General features: G+C 42.0%; 2 protein-coding genes across 4 annotated transcripts; one reads left to right on the top strand and one right to left on the bottom strand.

Annotated features, from left to right (window-relative positions):
• Window positions 1–1,474: 1,474 nt before the first annotated feature.
• Window positions 1,475–5,648, bottom strand: coa8 (cytochrome c oxidase assembly factor 8). The gene is made up of 5 exons (XM_072364883.1): window positions 5,332–5,648; window positions 2,900–3,097; window positions 2,459–2,522; window positions 2,095–2,185; window positions 1,475–1,614 (listed from the first exon to the last, which is right to left on the bottom strand). The coding sequence occupies exons 1-5, from the start codon at window positions 5,482–5,484 to the stop codon at window positions 1,500–1,502; spliced, it is 621 nt and encodes a 206-aa protein (XP_072220984.1). The 5' UTR covers window positions 5,485–5,648; the 3' UTR covers window positions 1,475–1,499.
• bag5 (BCL2 associated athanogene 5) lies at window positions 4,416–17,221 on the top strand. Of its 3 annotated transcripts, XM_072364881.1 has the most exons (4): window positions 6,325–6,548; window positions 6,787–7,029; window positions 11,322–12,218; window positions 13,329–17,221. In XM_072364881.1, exons 2-4 carry the CDS (start codon window positions 6,998–7,000, stop codon window positions 13,867–13,869), a joined length of 1,470 nt encoding a protein of 489 aa, XP_072220982.1. In that variant the 5' UTR covers window positions 6,325–6,548; window positions 6,787–6,997; the 3' UTR covers window positions 13,870–17,221. The 3 variants fall into 3 exon arrangements, with proteins under 3 accessions (XP_072220981.1, XP_072220982.1, XP_072220983.1); XM_072364880.1 differs by lacking the exons at window positions 6,325–6,548; window positions 6,787–7,029 and adding an exon at window positions 4,416–4,730; XM_072364882.1 differs by lacking the exon at window positions 6,787–7,029 and having other exon boundaries at window positions 6,326–6,548.
• The last annotated feature ends 1,830 nt before the right edge of the window (window positions 17,222–19,051 follow it).

Genomic DNA, 19,051 nt, shown 5'->3' with positions numbered 1-19,051 from the left:
GCATGTGTCGATCCATCCATTTCCCCCACCCAGAGTTGCAGGGGGGGTTGGAGCCCATCCCAGCTGCAAGAGGTGGGGTACACCCTGGACAAGTCACCAGTCCATTACAGGGCCACACAGAGACAAACAACCATGCACACTCACTCCCACGGTCAATTTAGAGTCATCAATTAGCTTCATTCACATGCATGTTGTTGGGTGGCAGGAGGAAGCCAGAGTACCCAGAGAGAACCCCAGCACACACGAAGAGAACACGCCAACTCCACCCAGAGGCCCCAGACAGGATTTGTACCAGGAACAGTCATGCTGTGAGGTGACAGTTCTAACTACCACGCCACACCTATACATTTTAAAGTAAATCTATTTAAGAAATTAGAGATTTGGCTACTTTTTCATACCCATGTGGACCACCTCAGTGATTGCAAATATTTCTCAAACACTCAGATATTGAAAGATAAGCAAAAAAAAACATGCCAAGGTGAGGAAAGTAAAATGTGAGAGTTTCAGTACTTCTTAGAACTCATACAAAACATTCATCTCAGCACTTGTTTCTGGTACCTATTGTCTGATACGTTTTACTGATAACAAGGCAAACAACATAACAGAATAAATAGCACTGAATTCAGGCACTCACTTGGCAAACTGACCATTTATAGACACCAGTGTTTAAGTCAACATCACTATAATGTTGCAGCTTGTGGATGTGATTTTAATCATCTTGTGCAGTGTGAGGTAATTAAAAATTTGCCCCTGGATCAATAGAGCCATCACAGAGTTAATCCAATATAAGGCGTTGTCATCTTTTCACAATATTTAATACAACATGAGAAAGTGCCAGGAAACATAACTCAAACTGCATTTTAGCCACAGTCTTTTTTAAGTTCAGTTTGTAAAAACAGATCAGTCCTGAATGATCAGGTGCTTGTTGTTTTAAGGTGTTTTGTTGTATTAAACTACATTTTGTAGTGCATTTTCTTGTTGAATTTGATGTTTAACATGTAAAATCTTCTGCTATTATGTGTGTAAACTTTGTGCATTGTACCGTCCCCCTTATGCATTTTGTTGTTGAGTCTTCAACCAGGCAGAAAGATTTAAAATCTTACTGAAATGCAACCTGGCACCTGTTTGGTGGTGGCATTTTGACTTTTTTAATGCCTAAATAGCCCCCAAGCTTAAGGAAACAAAGGCTCAACCTACTGTAAATTAGCTTAGGCTGCATGTGTTGCAATATGTGACGTTGGTTTATGATACAAGTCTGTTTCTATACAAATAAGCAATAAACTGTTCAATTTGAAACGAGTGCCTTGTTCGCCAAAGGTCTAATTTTGTAAAGTGACAAACAATGAGAGATAGGTGTACTGAAGTACAGCTATTATAAATATTAATAAAACCATACAAGTATCTCAACAGTTGTACTTAGATGTAATACCTGAGTAAATGAATACAGATCAAATAAAACCAACATCTGACAAAATAATGTGTGAATATTCCATTTATTTTCAAGTAGTAGGAGTGCCATTGTTCTTCCTCCTCTCATTAACAGTCTTCCACAGGCTGCGGAGGGCAACTCGGGCCATGAGCAAGGTGATGGTGAAGTTTCGACGGTACCATTCTCTGAATATAAAAGAAAACAAAAGAGTTCACTTTAGCCTTAAAGAAGATTTCATTTGTAAACCACGCAGTCAGAATATTGTGCAGCTACTCGTCATAAAGATTTGCAATAAACTGAACCAAGACATAATAACACACTGGGGGAACAAAGAGGTTCACCATAATTTCACACTACAATGATAACAAAAACTCAAATGTTTAGGGTTTGTGCTGCTCTTTCAGCTGTGTGTGTGTGTGTGTGTGTGTGTGTGTGTGTGTGTGTGCAGAAAACTTTTCTAACCGAGAAAAAAAGTTGTCCGCTTTGCAATGCTAATTCACAGAAAGCTATCCGGAGGCTGCGATGTTTGAATTCTCTACACACGGGGTGGTTCGGTACAGTTAAAGCTCAAAGCTGCTGCAGTGGGAGGCGTACCCAGCCACCCAGCAGCAGCATCACCATGGGAGACACCAGACCGCTAAAAAACAAAACAAAACAAAACTCACTTGTTGTAATTTGTATGTCGTATTCTGTTTCTGTCCAGGAAGCTTTTGTAAAACATGGCCATTTCTTCACTGTTCAAGGTCCGCCGACGCCCTGTAGGAGGGAGAAGACACGGGTGACTTCACATATTCTCATTAGAATACACATCCTTTTTTAAAAATCAACAGATTTTATTAAAAAAGAAGAAACACCCCATTCACAGATCTTTCAAAGCAGGACTGATTCTACTGAAGACAAAAAGAAAGAACCAGCTCTTGGAAAAACTCTATTAAAAACATTCCGTCTTTTTTTTTTTTTAAAGTCTGTTTGATGTGCTAACAAATGAACAGCATAATACACATATATGTAGAAGAAGGCTGTCCTCACCACCCTCGTCTCGCAGAGTCAAGCCTTTCGCCTTCAGTTGTGAAATGATGAAAGCTTCTTTTTCCTGGAGAAACCAAAAAAATACTTCAGAGTTTTTTCCCTTGCTCTCTAAAAAAAAACTAAAAACTTAAGATTCACGATATCTCATTCAATTTCCAACAGAATTCCATGAATATTCCGTGACAGGCATGATATTCTTTCCATTGTGAGCTCTCCAAAGTATCTGGCAGCAAACATTACAGTCTGTTGTGCTTTGCTGCCCCCTGCTGGTGGAAACAAGAAACTACACACATTCAAATTACTTTTTCGACTGACAAAGAAATGTTACTTGTTCTATTAACCCACTTATCTTATGTTAATGTGTGACACCAGTCAAAGTAGAACCCAAAGAATGTCTCTGACCTCAGGTGGACACTCAAAAGACCTAATATTAATTTTCACCTGGCTGAAGCTGATGTTCTGCTCGGTCCAAAAGTCGTGGTTCCAGTTCTCCGTCTCCTGCCTCAGGTTTCTCAACCGCTTTTCCAGCTCTGATTCGTTCTCGGGGATGTGGTAAACGATCGGACGCAGGTTCGACAAAGGGTTTGGTGGACCGATCCAGTCATGAGTGGGGCTGGGACTGGGTCTGTATGTAGATCTCTACATAAGTTAGAAAAATTACAAAAAAACATTTTTTAAATAAACAGTAGAATAGCCAGGTTAAGATGACAAACTATTAGCATGAAAATAGACCCACCCTAACTTCACTAGTCCGTGATAAAAAAAAAAACCAAACCAAGCCAGGTTTGGGTGTCATTATGTACTTAGACCTGAATTCCCCCAGACAAATTACAAAGCCAGTCTACTATAACCTGAAGAAATATTTAAAGAGTTAAAGGACTAATGTGTCAGAGTGGTTTAGAAAGGCCATTCCTTGAATTTATCTTTATCAGACTTGATTAGTGTCTCAGTGTATTTCCTGGTCTGCCAAAAAGATGATCAGACAGCTGCAGTTGATTCAGAACACTGCTGCTCGAGTTGCCACAGAGATCAGAGAAGTGGATCATATCGCTCCAGTTCTGAGGTCTCTACACTGGATCCCGTCTGTCAGAGAGTTGATGAAAAAAAACAAAAAAAACACTGCTGTTGGCAGGTGTGCTTCTTGTACCCAGAGTTAGAACTTAACACAGAGAAGCTGCTTTCAGTTCTCATTGATAAAATTACAAAGAATTGCAACAACTCTCTTTCTTCCTCTTTTTTTCCCCAAATGAAATCAGAAGACTTTCGTGTTTGTCGCTGCATTTGACTGATTTAGTGAACTGGACCTTGATTAACGATTAAATGTATTGTACGTTTTGTTTTAGGGCCTTTGGTGTGTTGGTAGGCATGTTCTCACTGAGCATTCCAGCTTTCTCCCACCATCCAAAAACATGCATATTAGGTTGAATGATTAATCTGATTTCTGTACAGCCCTTTGGTTCAACATAAATTGTATCCCTGTCTTATCAGGGAGTGATACACAGCTCTGGTGACCATTATCATTTAGTCTGAACTGGCAAATTGTGGCTCACAAATACCAAAGGTTAGTATGTCTGTTGCATCTTTAAAACGTCTTTTTTAAACTTTTATTTTCAGACTAACTAAAAGGGAACACAGATATGAGCCTCCTCCATCCAAGGCAACCATTTTCTTTCCATACCCACTAATTTTCTAACATGCATGAAGACATGTACTAATCTAATTTGTGAGACTGAATTTCAACATCATCTCCTGTAAATGAAATGACTTCGAGGCACAACTCTTACTGGCACTGAAGGGGTTTCTGTATGAAGAAAAGCAGGTCATTTGTGTCTTAAATTGAGCCTTAACCGCTACAACTTGGGGCCATCCTCAACAGGTCAGATCTTCCACGACAAATATAACAGCTGAGTTTCCTGAAGGTCAGTCTCCCATGTGCAAACAAACCGGTGGACATGGACAAATATGCTGGTGAATATGTCAGAAAATGTTAACAGTACATAGTCTGGCTCACAAAGGGAAGTGAACCAGGCTCAAATGAGCTTGGGTTATTCTTTAATGTCAGGTTTAGCAGCTAGGATTCATTAGGGTGTCAAAATGACAAAAGTGAGTGAGTGAGTCAGTCACTTTTTAAAACTAGCAGTTTTACGTCACAAGAGTTTAGGAACTGAGCAGCTGGGCTGAAGAATTCTGCTTATCATTTCTGAGCAGACCTCAGCATGAGAAGAGCCACAGGGACTGAAACCCGTTCCAGGACTCAGAAACCACAAAAGAGGTTCGTGCAACTCCTCAACACTGGTTCGTTCTGACTTACTATAAACACGGTGATAAGAATCAGGGACAACCATCCAAGTTAAAAAGGAATACAGGGAATCGTTTTTCAAAACCGCGAAGTCCAACATTACCTGTTGGAATTCCACCAACTCACATGCAAATAAATGCTAACAAACAGTCTTAGTGTGTGTTCAGGACTGCTGTTCAGCTAAGGCAAATTCAAACTGTGACAAACTGCTAACTCTGTGTCTTATTCACTATAAGTGAGAGCATTCAACACTGTTCTCTTCTGTCTCACTCTGAGACGAACAGGTAAGACACCAAAATAGAAAATTCCCTCAACCAGAAACCGCTCAAGTGTGCTTAATTGTATGTTCTTGTGTCGATTGGAGTAGTACCGATAACAGATGTCTACGTTCCTCAATAACGAGACAAAAGGAGGAGATTATTTTTATATGCAGGATGCGAAATTTGCCAGAACAGGGTGAGAAAGTGGCGACACGTGAAAGGTACTAAGGAAACTTTCTAGGTCGTTTTGCGGGTGGCGTATGGCTGCCTGTGGGTGATGTGATGAATAGATGATAAGATAATGTGTTACGGACCTTTGATGGTTTGTCTTGTTGGGTTGTCTGTTTGGAGCTACAGAGCCGAAAACTCACTGCTGATAAGCAGTGTAGGTGCAGATGAGCGAGGGTAGAATTACTGACGATCCTCCATGTTGCACGTCCCGCTGCGGCTGCTGTTTTGGCGGCCATTTTAATTAACCAACACTAAGCGGCGTTTTAATCAAACATTTAGGCTTGTAGTTGCTGCCGAACAGGACACACTGCATTTAATGACAACCGTCGCACAAGTTCATGTCCTTCTGTGTATTATCGTACAGTTGGTCACGTGAACGCAGCAGGGCCAATGGGTACGTTCGAAAATCCCACACCGAATGATTACGGCTCCTGAACTCGGCGTTTCTACGGTGGTCCTAAAAGTGCAAATCGCAGACTTCATGACAAAATATGTCATAACACGACGAAAGAAAAAAGCCAAACAGAAAACACAACAGCATCTTAGACAAAACATCTCTGAAGTGAATAAGCAGAACAAAATATTATATAGCTTGAAGTATTCAGGTGATTTCTGTTTGATTTTATCCTCTGGGATTTTGTTTTGATGGCTGTTTTCTGAAATGTGTGTGGGTGTGTGAGCTTGCTTTAGTTTTTGTAATAATTTTCTGTTCTTTTTTATTCTTTGTTTTGTGCTTTTTTTGGTTTACAATTTCCAACAATGTATGCTGCACAAATAGTATGCTATATGATAACGTATTTTGAGATTCTTCGTGTGTTTATTCTTTGGGTTTTTGTATGCATTTAGTCTATAGACTGAAAAAGAAATTGTACAAGGCCTTTTGTTTTGTCAATTGTGATAAACAACTTTTCTGCCGTTTTCTTCCCCGCCTTTGTCGCTAAGCACGGAGCTGTATGAGTAAATGAAGCGCACCACATGTTGGACGACAAAAACTAACCCTAGTTTAAAAAGAGTAAAGTCAAAAGAGACCCCGTTTATGTATTTGTTTTCTACATTTGTATGAATTTATCATACGTTGACTAGATAATTAGTCATAATCGTTTTTCGAAGTTGTCGGTGCAGAACAAATTAATTGGGGTGCCTTAGCCTTCATATTAAAATATAAACTCCGTGTTAGCTCCTACGTGTAAGCTGGAATGTAACTACAAGAAGGTGGCTAGGTAGGCTAATGTTCAGCTTTAATCAGAGAAGTTGCCTTCATCTCAGCAGCAGTTCAGATGGCTGTGCGCTGGCTATGCAGGTAAGATTGTAGCTATTAAGCTATTGGGCGGTGCTAATATATTAAGCCTAAAAAGCCGAAGTTATTAGGCCAAGGTGGGGCAGAGTCAGGTGATCATCGACAGCACTGACACACACAATGGCATTTACAGAGTGAGACAACTGGCCTTGTTTATTGCGTTCCTGAATTCAAACCTCGAACTTAAACACTCAATAATCTCCAGTTCCATGTTTATCTTTAAACTAAATTGCTTTTAAAGCGCAGTGAATAAAGACCCGGGTCCAAGCGGTGGGAGGGGCGACTCCAGCCTGACCGCAGTCAGTCAGTCACAGTCGGTCGTTTGGTGCTGAAGCTGACCGGAGCATCGTCTCCACCACCGAAATCTCCGCGGTTTTGGTTTGGCTCACTTGGATGCCATTTTCACCCACGAGCCGTCCTGATTTGGCTGATGGAAACAGACATCCGTGAAAATGTGCGCGAATGTGTTCGGAGTCTTGAAAAGGTGAGACATAAACGATACTGGGATGTGGCTGTGTGTGCGCGCGGGTATGCAGCTGATAGCTTCTAGGTATGCTTTGAGGGTTTTTTATTTTTTATCCGACCCGAAGGTGTGGTGTTTGATCATTCTGGTACAGCTCTGCACATCCTCACAGAGATAGATACCCATAGCAACCAGTCGACTGATGAGGGTATTTTAAGGTGACATAATGCGCAAAGCCGTGCAGCATGACTGGTGCGGGTAGCCTGGAACTGGGAAAGGTGCCCGGTGGAGGCTGAAGCTGGCTGTGGTGGTGAACATGTGGACTGTGTGTTACCTGCAGCCCATCATGCTGTGACTCACTGGAAGAAAGACCGTTTGCTGCTCCCAAACCTGTTCTCGGCTGACCACATAATCAGACGGAGCTCTTTTTCATTTCTCGTCTGTCTTGATCAAAATAAGGGAGGAGGTGTTTGCCAGGCGGGATTGGATTTTGCTGAGATTATCCTAATAAATACTCAGCATTGGAAGCTTTGGCGTGCCGTGCGCTCATCCACTATTCTGGAAATGCCCAGCCCCTCGTCCTCTTACATAAAAGTACTTTAGGGAATGCTGATACATAATCCCGTCTGTTCTAATAAGCGTTATTGACCCTTCAGATAACAAAACATTATATTGTGGACTTTAGTATGTCTTATGTAACAGTTGCGCCGTGCTCTAGGGCATCTTGGCTGAAAATGACTTTCTGGTAATGCCACCACTTCTTACAGCCATGTACTAATGCTGAACACCAAAGCGTTTCTATACTTTACCTCTGTGTGCTGTGTTCACGCAGTAGACATAGAATGTTTGATGTAGCTTTCCCTGATCAGTTTCCTGCTTTGTCCTTCCTTTATTTTTTTGATAAGCTGGGGTCAGATGTAACTCTAACAATTAATAAACTACACATCTGGCTTTCTTTTACAGTTTACTCTTTTAGTGCTGCTTTTTGGCTCTAGAGCAGTATTATTTAATCTGGAATATGTAGCTTAAAGTAACACCCAATGCAACAAGGTGATCCAAAGATGTCACAAAAGATGCCGTATGCCTACTAAAGACCCACAAAATGACTTCAACGAGAAAAAACATGTGCATAAAGATGACAAATGCCTACAAAGACATGCTAAAAGAGACCTCAAAGAGACAAAAAGACTAAATTAGACAACACAATAGTAACTCGATCCAATAAGGGGAAAAAAGAAAACAAAACAACTTGATATACAAAGCAGCTTCAAAGAGACACAAACAGGCCACATGGAGACATACACTGGCATTGCAATGATCTAAACCAGCTGGTAAGAACACCAAATGGCCACAAACAGATAAACAAAATAACTACAGAGAATCACAAAAATACTACAAAGAAAAATAAAAGTCTTGAAATAGACCAAATGAGAAGAAAGATGCAAAGTATGTCACTGTGAGGTGGTTTATGATGATTTGTGCATGAGTAATTAATTTGCCATGTTAACAAAGAAGAGTCGATGAAAAGGTTTATGACAGTGAGATATTATATTTTCATTTAAAAAAAACAAAAGCTTATGGTTTGAATCCAAACTAATTTAACAATTTTAGAGCTCCAGAATTGTCCAAATTTACCAAAAAATGTTAGGACAGTCTGGTGCCTGACTCCTAATCCTAATTTATTTACCAGCAAATGCCAGGATACCTCTGGGATTAAAACGTTTAAGCCCCTCCCGCTGGGAAGGGACTATCTCATGAACATTCGTATGGCAATAGGCCAGCAAACTTCTGTGGGTCTAGGAGCAATATATTACGAGTATGTGACATACAGGTAATATTCATATGCATACATGTGGTACTGTTTTTCTTACAGAAAATTCTAGGCCATGTTTGGTAAAAGAAAAACTCCTGAAACCTTAGGATTTCCTTAAAAAAAATTGACAGAACTGACAAAAACCATTTAACTGCTTAAACCTTTGGCTTGGGATTGAATACATGTCATGTTAATCAATTTAAAGCAAAAAATGCCAAATATCTTTGAAGGATGTCTCAATTTCTAAAATACACCCAGAGGGTTGAGGAGAATCTTTTAAATTCTCTTTCGTCGTCAATGACAACGACTATAATGACGACATTGTTGTTATTTTTTAAAGGAGCGCTTTGTAAATCAAAATAAACATAAAGCTATTACCAATAGGAGGCAGTGTTTTACTGAAGAAATGTGATGTATTTTTTTGCCATCAGAAACAAGATAAGATAACTAACCCATAGTAACTCACATTTTTAGAAAAGCAGACACTGATTAAGTAGAAAATAGTAAATGCTAACCTACTATAACACACTGACTCCAGCCAAACTTGTGATATTGTTGAAATTACAATCGTTCTGTCACTGAACCAATTTACTAACATTAGCTAACTTTGTTAGCTTGCCCACCTCAGGTTAGCATGCTGGTCATTCAGCTATGGAGCCATTTGCAAATGAACTGCATCAAACAGCTCTGTTATATGAATAATAATAGTAATCTGGCCACTGACATGGCTGCTAGCTCTCTCGACATCACTATGAATTTCCCCCACTGGAGGATGAATAAAGAATTGTTCTAATCTATTCTATGAGATTCACCGTAAGTTATTTTTCTTAAACAGTAAAAAAAAAAAACGCATCAATAGATAATGTTGTTTTACAAAAAGCATGTAGCAGCGTGTTTCCTCAGGTTACAGGCTTAAGGTCCGTCACTGAAACTCTGCTGTCTAACTAAGTATTAGTATTAGAGCAGAAACAATTAAACAGCTTCATAGAAAACATACAATTTAATGGACAACTTAATGTTGATAAAGTCAACAAATATGGAACCCCTTTGGCATTTGTCCTTTTTTATCAGGCCTTTTGACCTGGAACTGCAAGAATTTTTTGTAGGATCTGTAGTATTGGATGTATTGGAGGGTGTGTAAATAATCCACCTTTGGTAGCGATTATAGCTGCAAGCCTCATAGATGCCCTATGAGACTTCTATCTATGTCCCTATCAATTTGGGACTATAAGCCTCTCGAATTTATGCCCATTCCTTAAGACCAAACTGCTCCTGCTCCTTCAAGCTGGATGGATTATGCCGGTGTACAGAAATCTTTTAATCAAACCACAGATTCTCAATCAGATTGAGGTGTGGACTTTGATTAGATCATTCCAAGATATTTACACGTGTCCCCTTAAACCACCCAAGTGTTACTTTAGCAGTATGCTTAGGGTCTTATCAATCCCACTGTCAACTCTCTGGAAGACTGAAGGTTTTCTTAAAGAATTTGCCTGGATTTATCATTCCTTCAATTCAACCACTTTCCAAGGCCTTGTTGATGGCCTTGTTGACCCCACAGCATGATGCTGCCTGCACATTACTTCACTATGGGGATGATGTTCTCGGGGTGACTGTAGGGACAATTTGGATTCAGGCTGTTAGTTTGATTAACTTTGCTACTAACTGCTCTGGCCTAAGTGGACATTTTAATGCTTGGTCAAGGTTCCAGAGTTTGTTTTTGCAGATTTGTAAAGACATTCTGACATAAATCAGAGGTCCTACTCAACCAGTGTTGGCTGTGGAAAATATGAACAGAAGCTTTTGAAGTAATCCACCCATTCTAGCCAGTAAACAACAGCGATAGCTAGGGCTGTCAAAGAATATTCTAAATTCAAATATATAATCAAATAGGGTTTAAAAACAGACATTTGGAGGTGAAAATTAATATTTGAATGTGGAAAAACACACAGCTGTCTGCTTTGCGAGTGGGCGCACTGCATGATGGGTCAGGAGTGGCTCTGTCTGGCACAACGTCACTGCTGAAAGTTGACTTACGTGAAGATGGCACAAAGTTCAGAGCCTAACTCGACCGTAGGCGCAGAGAGTGCGAGCGAGACTGAGGTCTGCGGTCTTGGCCATTAGTAAATTTACTTATTTTTGTGTAGCTAATATGTTGTCAAATATGTTTAAACTTAAATAAAGTACCTATACAAGTAGTTATGTCTCATTGTATTAGTTTGTCCTGTTACTGACGTAATGCTGTCATCGCCTGGCAGTCTGGCTGATTGAAAGCTCCCAGATGCAGCGAACGCAACGCACCCCAGATGAATATGGTGTCGTTGACATAATGCGCAAATACAGATATTCGAATAGTTTGAATATTTGTTTTTTTTTAAGAGGGAATATTCAAATGTCATTTTTGAGCAATTTCGACAGCCCTAGTGATAGCTCTGCTGACACTCTGTTGGTGCCTGTTGCTCATTGTTTTGACTTTTCTTTTATCCTGCTTTGTTTCCAGTCTCTTTGGGAAGCCCTTTGATGGTGGGAAGAGGATGGACCATGGGGGCCCACAGGAGCAGCAACAACATCCAATGGACCAGCAGCAGCAACCATATCATATGCAGCACCCTGCCATGATGCGGTTGTATGAGGTCCAGAAGGAAGTGTCATCGCTTGGGCCCCAGGTCTGCACCTTCAGTGGCCTGCAGAACGACCGGGATTACAAGCGTTTGGAGCGCGAGCTGACCCGGCTGCTGTTGGAGGTGGACAAGGTGGACACGGAGGGTAAACCAGATCTGCAAGGGGCGCGCAAGAGAGCCGCTCAGGAGGTGGAGGGCCTCCTGCGCTATCTGGAGGAGAATGCCTCCCATCCATCTCGTCAGGCCATCGAGGAGCTGAGCAATGACGCGCGTCAGCTGGTGGATGAGCGTGTGGTGGCTCCACAGCGAGCTGGCGGAGTGGCAGAGATCAGTGACGAGTTGGTAGACACTCTTCAGGAGATTGTGTTGAGGCTCACCCAGATCAAGACCGAAGGGAGGGTGCCCCTCCGCAAAGCACGCTACCGGGCGCTGACACGCTTATGTGCCGTACAGGATGTGCTCGAAGGGCGCACGCAGCAGCAGACCCTCTCTTTACCGCTGTCGGGTGACACCCATGAGGCGGTGCACTGCATCAACCAGGTGATGGTGAAGGTGAGCGTGGCCCGCGGTCAGCTTGTAGCCCTGCTGATGGGTCTGAGTGGGAGGGACAGCTGCGCCCACCTGTCCAGAATCCTGACAGAGATGCAGGTAGAACTGGATGCTCTGGATGTCTCTGGGAATGCAGCGATCAGAAATTACAGGAAACAGGTTGTGGAGGAAATAAATGGGCTGCTGAAACATCTGGACCTGGAGGGAGAGGGAGACGACACGCGTAGGTAGGTGTCACTCAAAAAGAATAGACGTGATTCTCAGTTTCTTTTCAGTCAAATAATTTTGGTCCAAAAAGATGTCTAAAAAGGATCCTCTTTGGATCACAACTTTCCAGATTTTTTTTTGCAGTGTTATTGAGTAAAGTAGATTCATATCACAGAGTCAGTGATGCTAGTTTTTTTGCGCCAACATGTCCACAAAGTAGCCATTATGTAGACAATAGAAGTATTGTCGCTGTTCTATACAGTTGTGGGCTAAAAATAAACATGAAAGCAGCTGTGCATTAAAAAATGAAAGAATTTTAAACTATCCATCCTTTTTCTACCCGCTAAATCCGTCGGCCGGGTCGTGGGGGGGCTGGAGCCTATCCCTGCTATCATCAGGCGAGGGGCGGGGTACACCCTGGACAGGTCGCCAGTCCATCACAGATCACACAGAGACAAATGAGACAAACTACCACAGACACGCTCACACTCACTCCTAAGGCAATTTTAGAGTCACCGATTAACCTAACATGCATGTTTTTGGACAGTGGGAGGAGCCGGAGTAGAATTTTAAACCCTAACCCTCAAATTAAAAACTATAGAAATTGTTTTTCAATGGCATTTTAGCAGATACTACGCTTTAATTTTCTCATCCTCTTTTAAAGTCTTTTTTAGCTCTGCTTGTGCTGGACCTGCTTTCTCAGCTGTGAATGGGCACACTGCACACATTTCCCCCTCTGGTTTCAGCAAAGCACAGCTCACTCATGCAGTAGGAAGTTCTGTTTGAATATCTGGCACCTGGAGGAAGTGATAACAAAAGATCAGACCGTGATGACAGATTGTTATATTGTTGTCTTTCAGTTTGTTATTAGGCTGCTATAAAGTATTGTTTCTAATACAGTAACTTTGCCGGGAATATGTGGGTGGGGCTCTCTGTGGGATTGTAAATCCAACAGTTTGTTTCTACACGGTGAAGGAAAACAGCAGACACTGATTCATCCTATGCAATATTTGTTCCAAAAATTCTTTGAATAAAAGGATTGTTTTTCGTTGATATTATATACATTTGTCAGTTTACCAGCTTACAGCTCATTTGTGGATTGGAGTTTGACTCGGTTTGTGTTTCTGTAGGTATGATTTGGCACAGAACAACTCCATCCGTGAGATTGAAGCTGTGCGAGCTCACATCTCACACCTGCGAGAGGGCGTCCTGCGACACCGTGCGATGGGCGACCTTGGTTTCAGACCCAAAGCCGAGCTGCAAAGCCTTCTCACGCACCTGGACCAGGTGGACACGGCCAAAAACCCATGTATCAGAGAGGCCCGCCGCCGTGCCGTGGTGGAAGTCCAGGCCATCATCACCTTCCTGGACCTACGTGAGGCCATAGCCCGCCGCCAGCCAGGCCCCAACGAGCACCCTTCACATCGGGCCGTGTGGCTGGTCTTGGGGAGCCTATCTGACCTCCAGGCCCAGGTGCTGGGCTTCGACGGCAAGCGGGCTGACAAGAGCTACATGATCCTGGAGGAGCTGCTGACCAAACAGCTGCTGGCGCTGGACGCCGTGGACCCACACGGCGACGAGACGACCAAGGTGGCGCGGAAGCAGGCGGTGAAATTTGCCCAAAACATTCTCAACTATCTAGACATGAAGACAGACGAGTGGGAGTATTGATTGGTGGAAAAACACGTCGGATGGAACGCCGCTGCAGGAATGAAAGGAGCTGATAATGTGTGTAAAATAAAAAACTGGTACGTTATCATTCCATGGGCTGTAAATATTGACTTAAATTCCCAGAGTGCACTGCAGCAGCGCTTGTCTTGTTTCTTTGTGGTAGTCATGACCAACACAGAACTCCTTTTGTGACACACATTTTGACAGTTTTTGTGTGTGTGTGTGTGCTTTTTGGAGATTCTTTTAATAACTTCCGAGTGTGTGTGAGTTGTCATCTGTTGTCATCGTATTTGGCGCGTGTTTGTAGAAGTCTGCTGCTAACATACTAAGTAATGCTTGTTGTCTTATCCTCCACACTGCACTGGATAGTGATAAACTGCTAAGTGTGATTGAGTGTTAAGCAGTGGCCTCCCTGATTAATTTGACAGTTGCTAATGGAGACTACTGATGCATGTGTTAAATAGGGCGGCCTAATTAGGAAGAGTGGCCCACTGCTACCTTGAAAGTAGGGTTCGATTCAGATTGTGATACCTGCTGATTCTGGGCGATTTAAAAAGTTCAAATATAGGGCTTTTTTTTTTTTTTTCGTATTGAGGAACTCAAATTTAGTAGCAAAGTAGCTGCAATAAACGTGAAATGTTCAATTGGCAGTACGTTTAATCTCCAATATAATGTGCTTTTTTCTACCTTTGGGGGAAATTTTAAGGCATTATCAAATGTGAAACATGAGGCTTTTTCCCAGGGATCAGCTGATAGTCAAGGCGGATACTCTGTGTTTAAAGAGAGATTTATTTAGATTGGGAACAGTGGGCGTTTGCTGTACTTGTGTGAGGTTGGTCTCTGCTTATCCCCTCAGATTTGCTTCCAGTCTGGTGGCTCTCCCAACGCCTCAAGAACAGACAAATAAAATGCAAAAGGTGTTTCAATTCTTTGTCAATATGATTTGTGAGCCATGAACAGAATTTTTAAGGAGGAGCAGGATGTTTTACGAGATGAAGACAACCCCCCACCCCTCTCTCTCTCTTATTGTGCACTTGTTTGTCTGTAAATTGTTTCAAATGTTTGTCCTCCCTTTGTATGTGTATCGCACAAAGCTATAAATGGATCAGGTTTGAATTCCGAGAGACGGGAGAGGAGGCGAAATGTGGCTGTTGCTGCTGCTTTTCCTTTCTGTGTTTCTACTTACTGCTTTCTACTGACAGAGGGGTTTTATTGTGAGAAGTCTCTGTGAGGAGGAAGAGCAGGAGGGAGGGAGGCTGAGGCACTGATTGACATATCACGCTCACAGGGGTCACAGTCAGGTCCTGTGCAGTAACGTTTTGATGGGGATTGTGGCTGACAGGGCCTTTCAGAAACTTCTTTGAGTTGCTGCTGTTGGAGAAAGTGGGACGGAAGGAGGGAAACGAGTATAGAAATATGAATCTCTGTGCCTTTTATTGTCACCTTTTGAATTGGTCTATGAACAGCAGCCTTAAGAGTGCCACAGAATAGAAAGCAAGCTTTTTGATGAGCAGAAATGCGGAAGAATGAGGAAACTGAAGCACTGAATGTGTTTATGGAGAGCACCTTGGCCATTATCGCCACTGGGAATTTGCACTAGTCAGAAATTGAGACTTTTTGAAATCAGCATTTATTTCCTGATAGAACTGTGGGTCAGTAATTTGTCTGACTGAAGACACTCATCAGGCAACAGCATGAGTCACGCTCTCACAGTGGGAGCAGAATCACTGATACAGCAGCAGTCCGGTGTCGGTAGCAGAATAATTAACTGAGAAAAACTGAACAATTACACAATTAATAGACTTAACAGCTTCCTGCCAGCCCCCAAAAATCTATAGACGAAGACCTGATTCTCCTTAGCAGGAGGAAATGGCAGCTGATGAAACGATCACGTCTCAGTTATCTGGAGTTTTCAGGCTCATCACATGCCTGCAGATAATATGCCCAGCTTACGTGCAAGTTCCCACCTTTTCTAGTGTCTACCTTCTTGACTTCTAAAGTAGTATTTGATAGAATTCAGGAAAAATGTCAATTTGAAAACCGAACATTTCCCAATGGCAAGTTGGCAAACTCGATATACTGCGAAGTGGAAAGCTACAAAACAGCAACGCAATAAGGGAAAGACGTGTGTCATCTTGTTCGTGGATTACACATACATCTGCTGGGAAAGATCCCACTGGCAGCGGTGCCTGACATTTCTTGGCTGACCAGACTTGGAGTCCCTGTTCCCACTGTGTGGCTGCTCCCAGCGTGAGCACATGCTGAAGGGTCAGATGTGTTGCTGCTTTCCCTGCAGCAAGTTGCACGCGAGTGATTCAGGCAGCTCAGCTAAAACAAATCTTCAAGGCTTTGTCGCTCATCCCAGCTGGCAGCTGCTGAAAACTTTGTCCCGTATGTGGCTGCTTTTTGAAAAACATGTTCCAGTGAACTCCCACAGAACCTTTTTTTATCTGCTTTGAGCTGCTGTTGGAAGGTTTCTGGCACAAAGCCTGTAGCTCGGCCTCCAGGGTGTGGCGCTGACTCATACAGGAGAAAATGAGATTAAACTGCGTTCATTAAACATCACCAAGCCTGTCCGGCTGTTGTTGCAACCGATGCTTTCTCACAGCAAACCTTAGGCTCTCAGACCAAACCAACCCGTGCATACCTTAAGTTTGCTTCTTTTGTACGCAGCTGGTCCTACAGATGTACGTTTACCCCCGGCAGTTACCTCTGATTCTATATCTTGCTTCCTTTTTAAACATCCCCTTGAATGATCGATTATATAAGTGTCTCAAAGCCATACAACCAAGCAAATTTCTACTCTGGTTCATACATACTGACTTAAAAGGGAGGATGTCAGCAAGGTAAAGCACCCTTTTTTTAAGATGACGTGTGAAGTGAAGGATTTGTCAAGATGGAAGTAGTTCCCTCTTCTTGGAAAATTATTGCTCCTCCTCTGAAACTGTGCTGTTTGTATATTAACACTTTTCTTAGATTTGGGGACACAAAATTGGTAACAATTGATGTCATATAAGATCAGCTTTGCTGCATTTTGGTGGAAGTGTGGTACCCCAATGTATTTTACTCTAAAAGAAGAGAAAAATACATTTTATGGGCGTAAAAAAGAGCTGGGGACCAAAAACACTTATAGTTCAAGTATTTCAGCTTACCATGTCATTGCACGAGTGTGAATGTTTGAAAAAGGCACATTGTTGCATTTTATAAGGATCAAGTTGTCGATATTATGTTTACTTTAAAAAAAAAAAAAAAGTCATCTGATGCTGGTGGATCTTTTTGGCTCCAGGTCCAAATCCCATTGTCCCCATACCGCTGATGTAAATCTTTCAAATCAGCTCCCACATGTAGAATTTATTAGTCATTTCCTGAGGAGCATGGGTATGGGGACGCTACACCAGCAGGAAGAATTGGTCGGGGGACAATTATTTTTTTTTGTTTGTTTCAGAAAGTATTTCTAGTTCATATGAGTAGTTTTAAGCTGATTTTGTATCGTTTTCTTTTTATATCTACAATGTTTTAAAGAACTTTTATATGTCCTATACCGTCTCCTCGAGTGTCCTCCTGAAGAAGTATGTCAGTTGAAGGAAACTGGTGCTTTACTGTTGCATTAAGCTGTTCAGTTGGAGAGTGAGACAAAGATATAGCTTTAATTTCATGCTGTTTATATGCAGATGAAGAGTAAGAATTCAGTTCAGCCCAAAATTCTTCATGTCCATTGGAAATTGTTGGTTTCTTCTGGCTGAATGTGACAAAAAATTATGGTAATGATTAATGAAAACAAGTTCTTATTATGTTTACTTTTTTTTCTTCACATTTTTACAAAATAAAGACAGGCAAGAAAAGCACCCTTCTTAGTAAGCAATGAAAAATTCCTTTTTCCACCATTGAAATCAAAGAAACAGCTTTTTGCCACTTCTCTGATCTGTAGCTCCCTCTACAGACTAAAAAACTCACTTTAAAAAGCTAATATTTATTATTGATATCTCTCAGCCATCTGTTTACTAAACTAGCCCAAATATCTGATATCACGACAGCTATGGAAGAAACCACTGGGCCAAATGAAGACTAACTGAGCTCAATGGACATCAGTCCAAGGGTAACTTTTCTTAATGGGCTAACTTTTTGGAAAAGTTTAATTTTCTTTTATTTGTTTTCAACTGTTAACTGATGAAGGCTAAATGGGTGCACTTAGATTTCAAAGTGTGAGTGTATAGTTTAAAGAGAGATTCTTGATTTGATTCATTTTGACAAAGCCTTTGTTCACCAATGCAGGGTATTACAGTGAACAAAAATATAAACGCAACACTTTTGTTTTTGCTCCCATTTTTCTTGAGCTGGACTCAAAGATCTAAAACATCTTCCACATACACAGTAGATCTATTTCTATCAAATATTGTTCACAGATCTAAATCTGTGTTAGTGAGCACTTCTCCTTTGCAGAGATAGTTGGTCCACTCCTCTTCAATTGCTGTGCGAAGTTGCTGGATATTGGTGGGAACTAGAACACGCTGTCGTATACGCCGATCCAGAGCATCCCAAACATGCTCCATGGGTGACATGTCCGGTGAGTATGCAGGCCATGCGAGAACTGGGACGTTTTCAACTTCCAGGAATTGCGTACAGAACCTTACAACATGGGGCCGTGCATTAGCATGCTGCAGTATGAGGTGATGGTCGTGGATGAATGGCACAACAATGGGCCTCAGGATCTCATCACGGTATCTCAATAAAAATTCACCTGTGTTCGTTGTCCATAGCATACGCCTGCCCATACCATAACCCCACCGCCACCATGGGCCACTCGAGACCCCGATGAGAATGACGAGCATGCAGATATTCTTTGGTTATGCAAACCGATTGTTTCAGCAGCTGTCCAGGTGGCTGGTCTCAGACGATCTTGGAGGTGAACATGCTGCATGTGGAGGTCCTGGGCTGGTGTGGTTGCACGGGGTCTGCGGTTATGAGGCCGATTGAATGTACTGCCAGTTTCTCTGAAACACCTTTAGAGACAGCTTATGGTAGAGAAATGAACATTCACTTCACGGGCAATGGCTCTAGTGGACATTCCTGCAGTCAGCATGCCAATTGCACACTCCCTCAAAACTTGCGACATCTGTGGCATTGTGCTGTGGGATAAAACTGCACATTTCAGTGTCCTTTTATTGTGGCCAGCCAAAGGCAC

Source organism: Leuresthes tenuis, unplaced genomic scaffold, assembly GCF_036924035.1.
Source record: "Leuresthes tenuis unplaced genomic scaffold, fLeuTen1.0.hap1 SCAF_15, whole genome shotgun sequence".
Taxonomy (NCBI): domain Eukaryota; kingdom Metazoa; phylum Chordata; class Actinopteri; order Atheriniformes; family Atherinopsidae; genus Leuresthes; species Leuresthes tenuis.
Note: the sequence above shows the minus strand (reverse complement) of the source record. Positions and strands in the feature narration are given on the sequence as shown.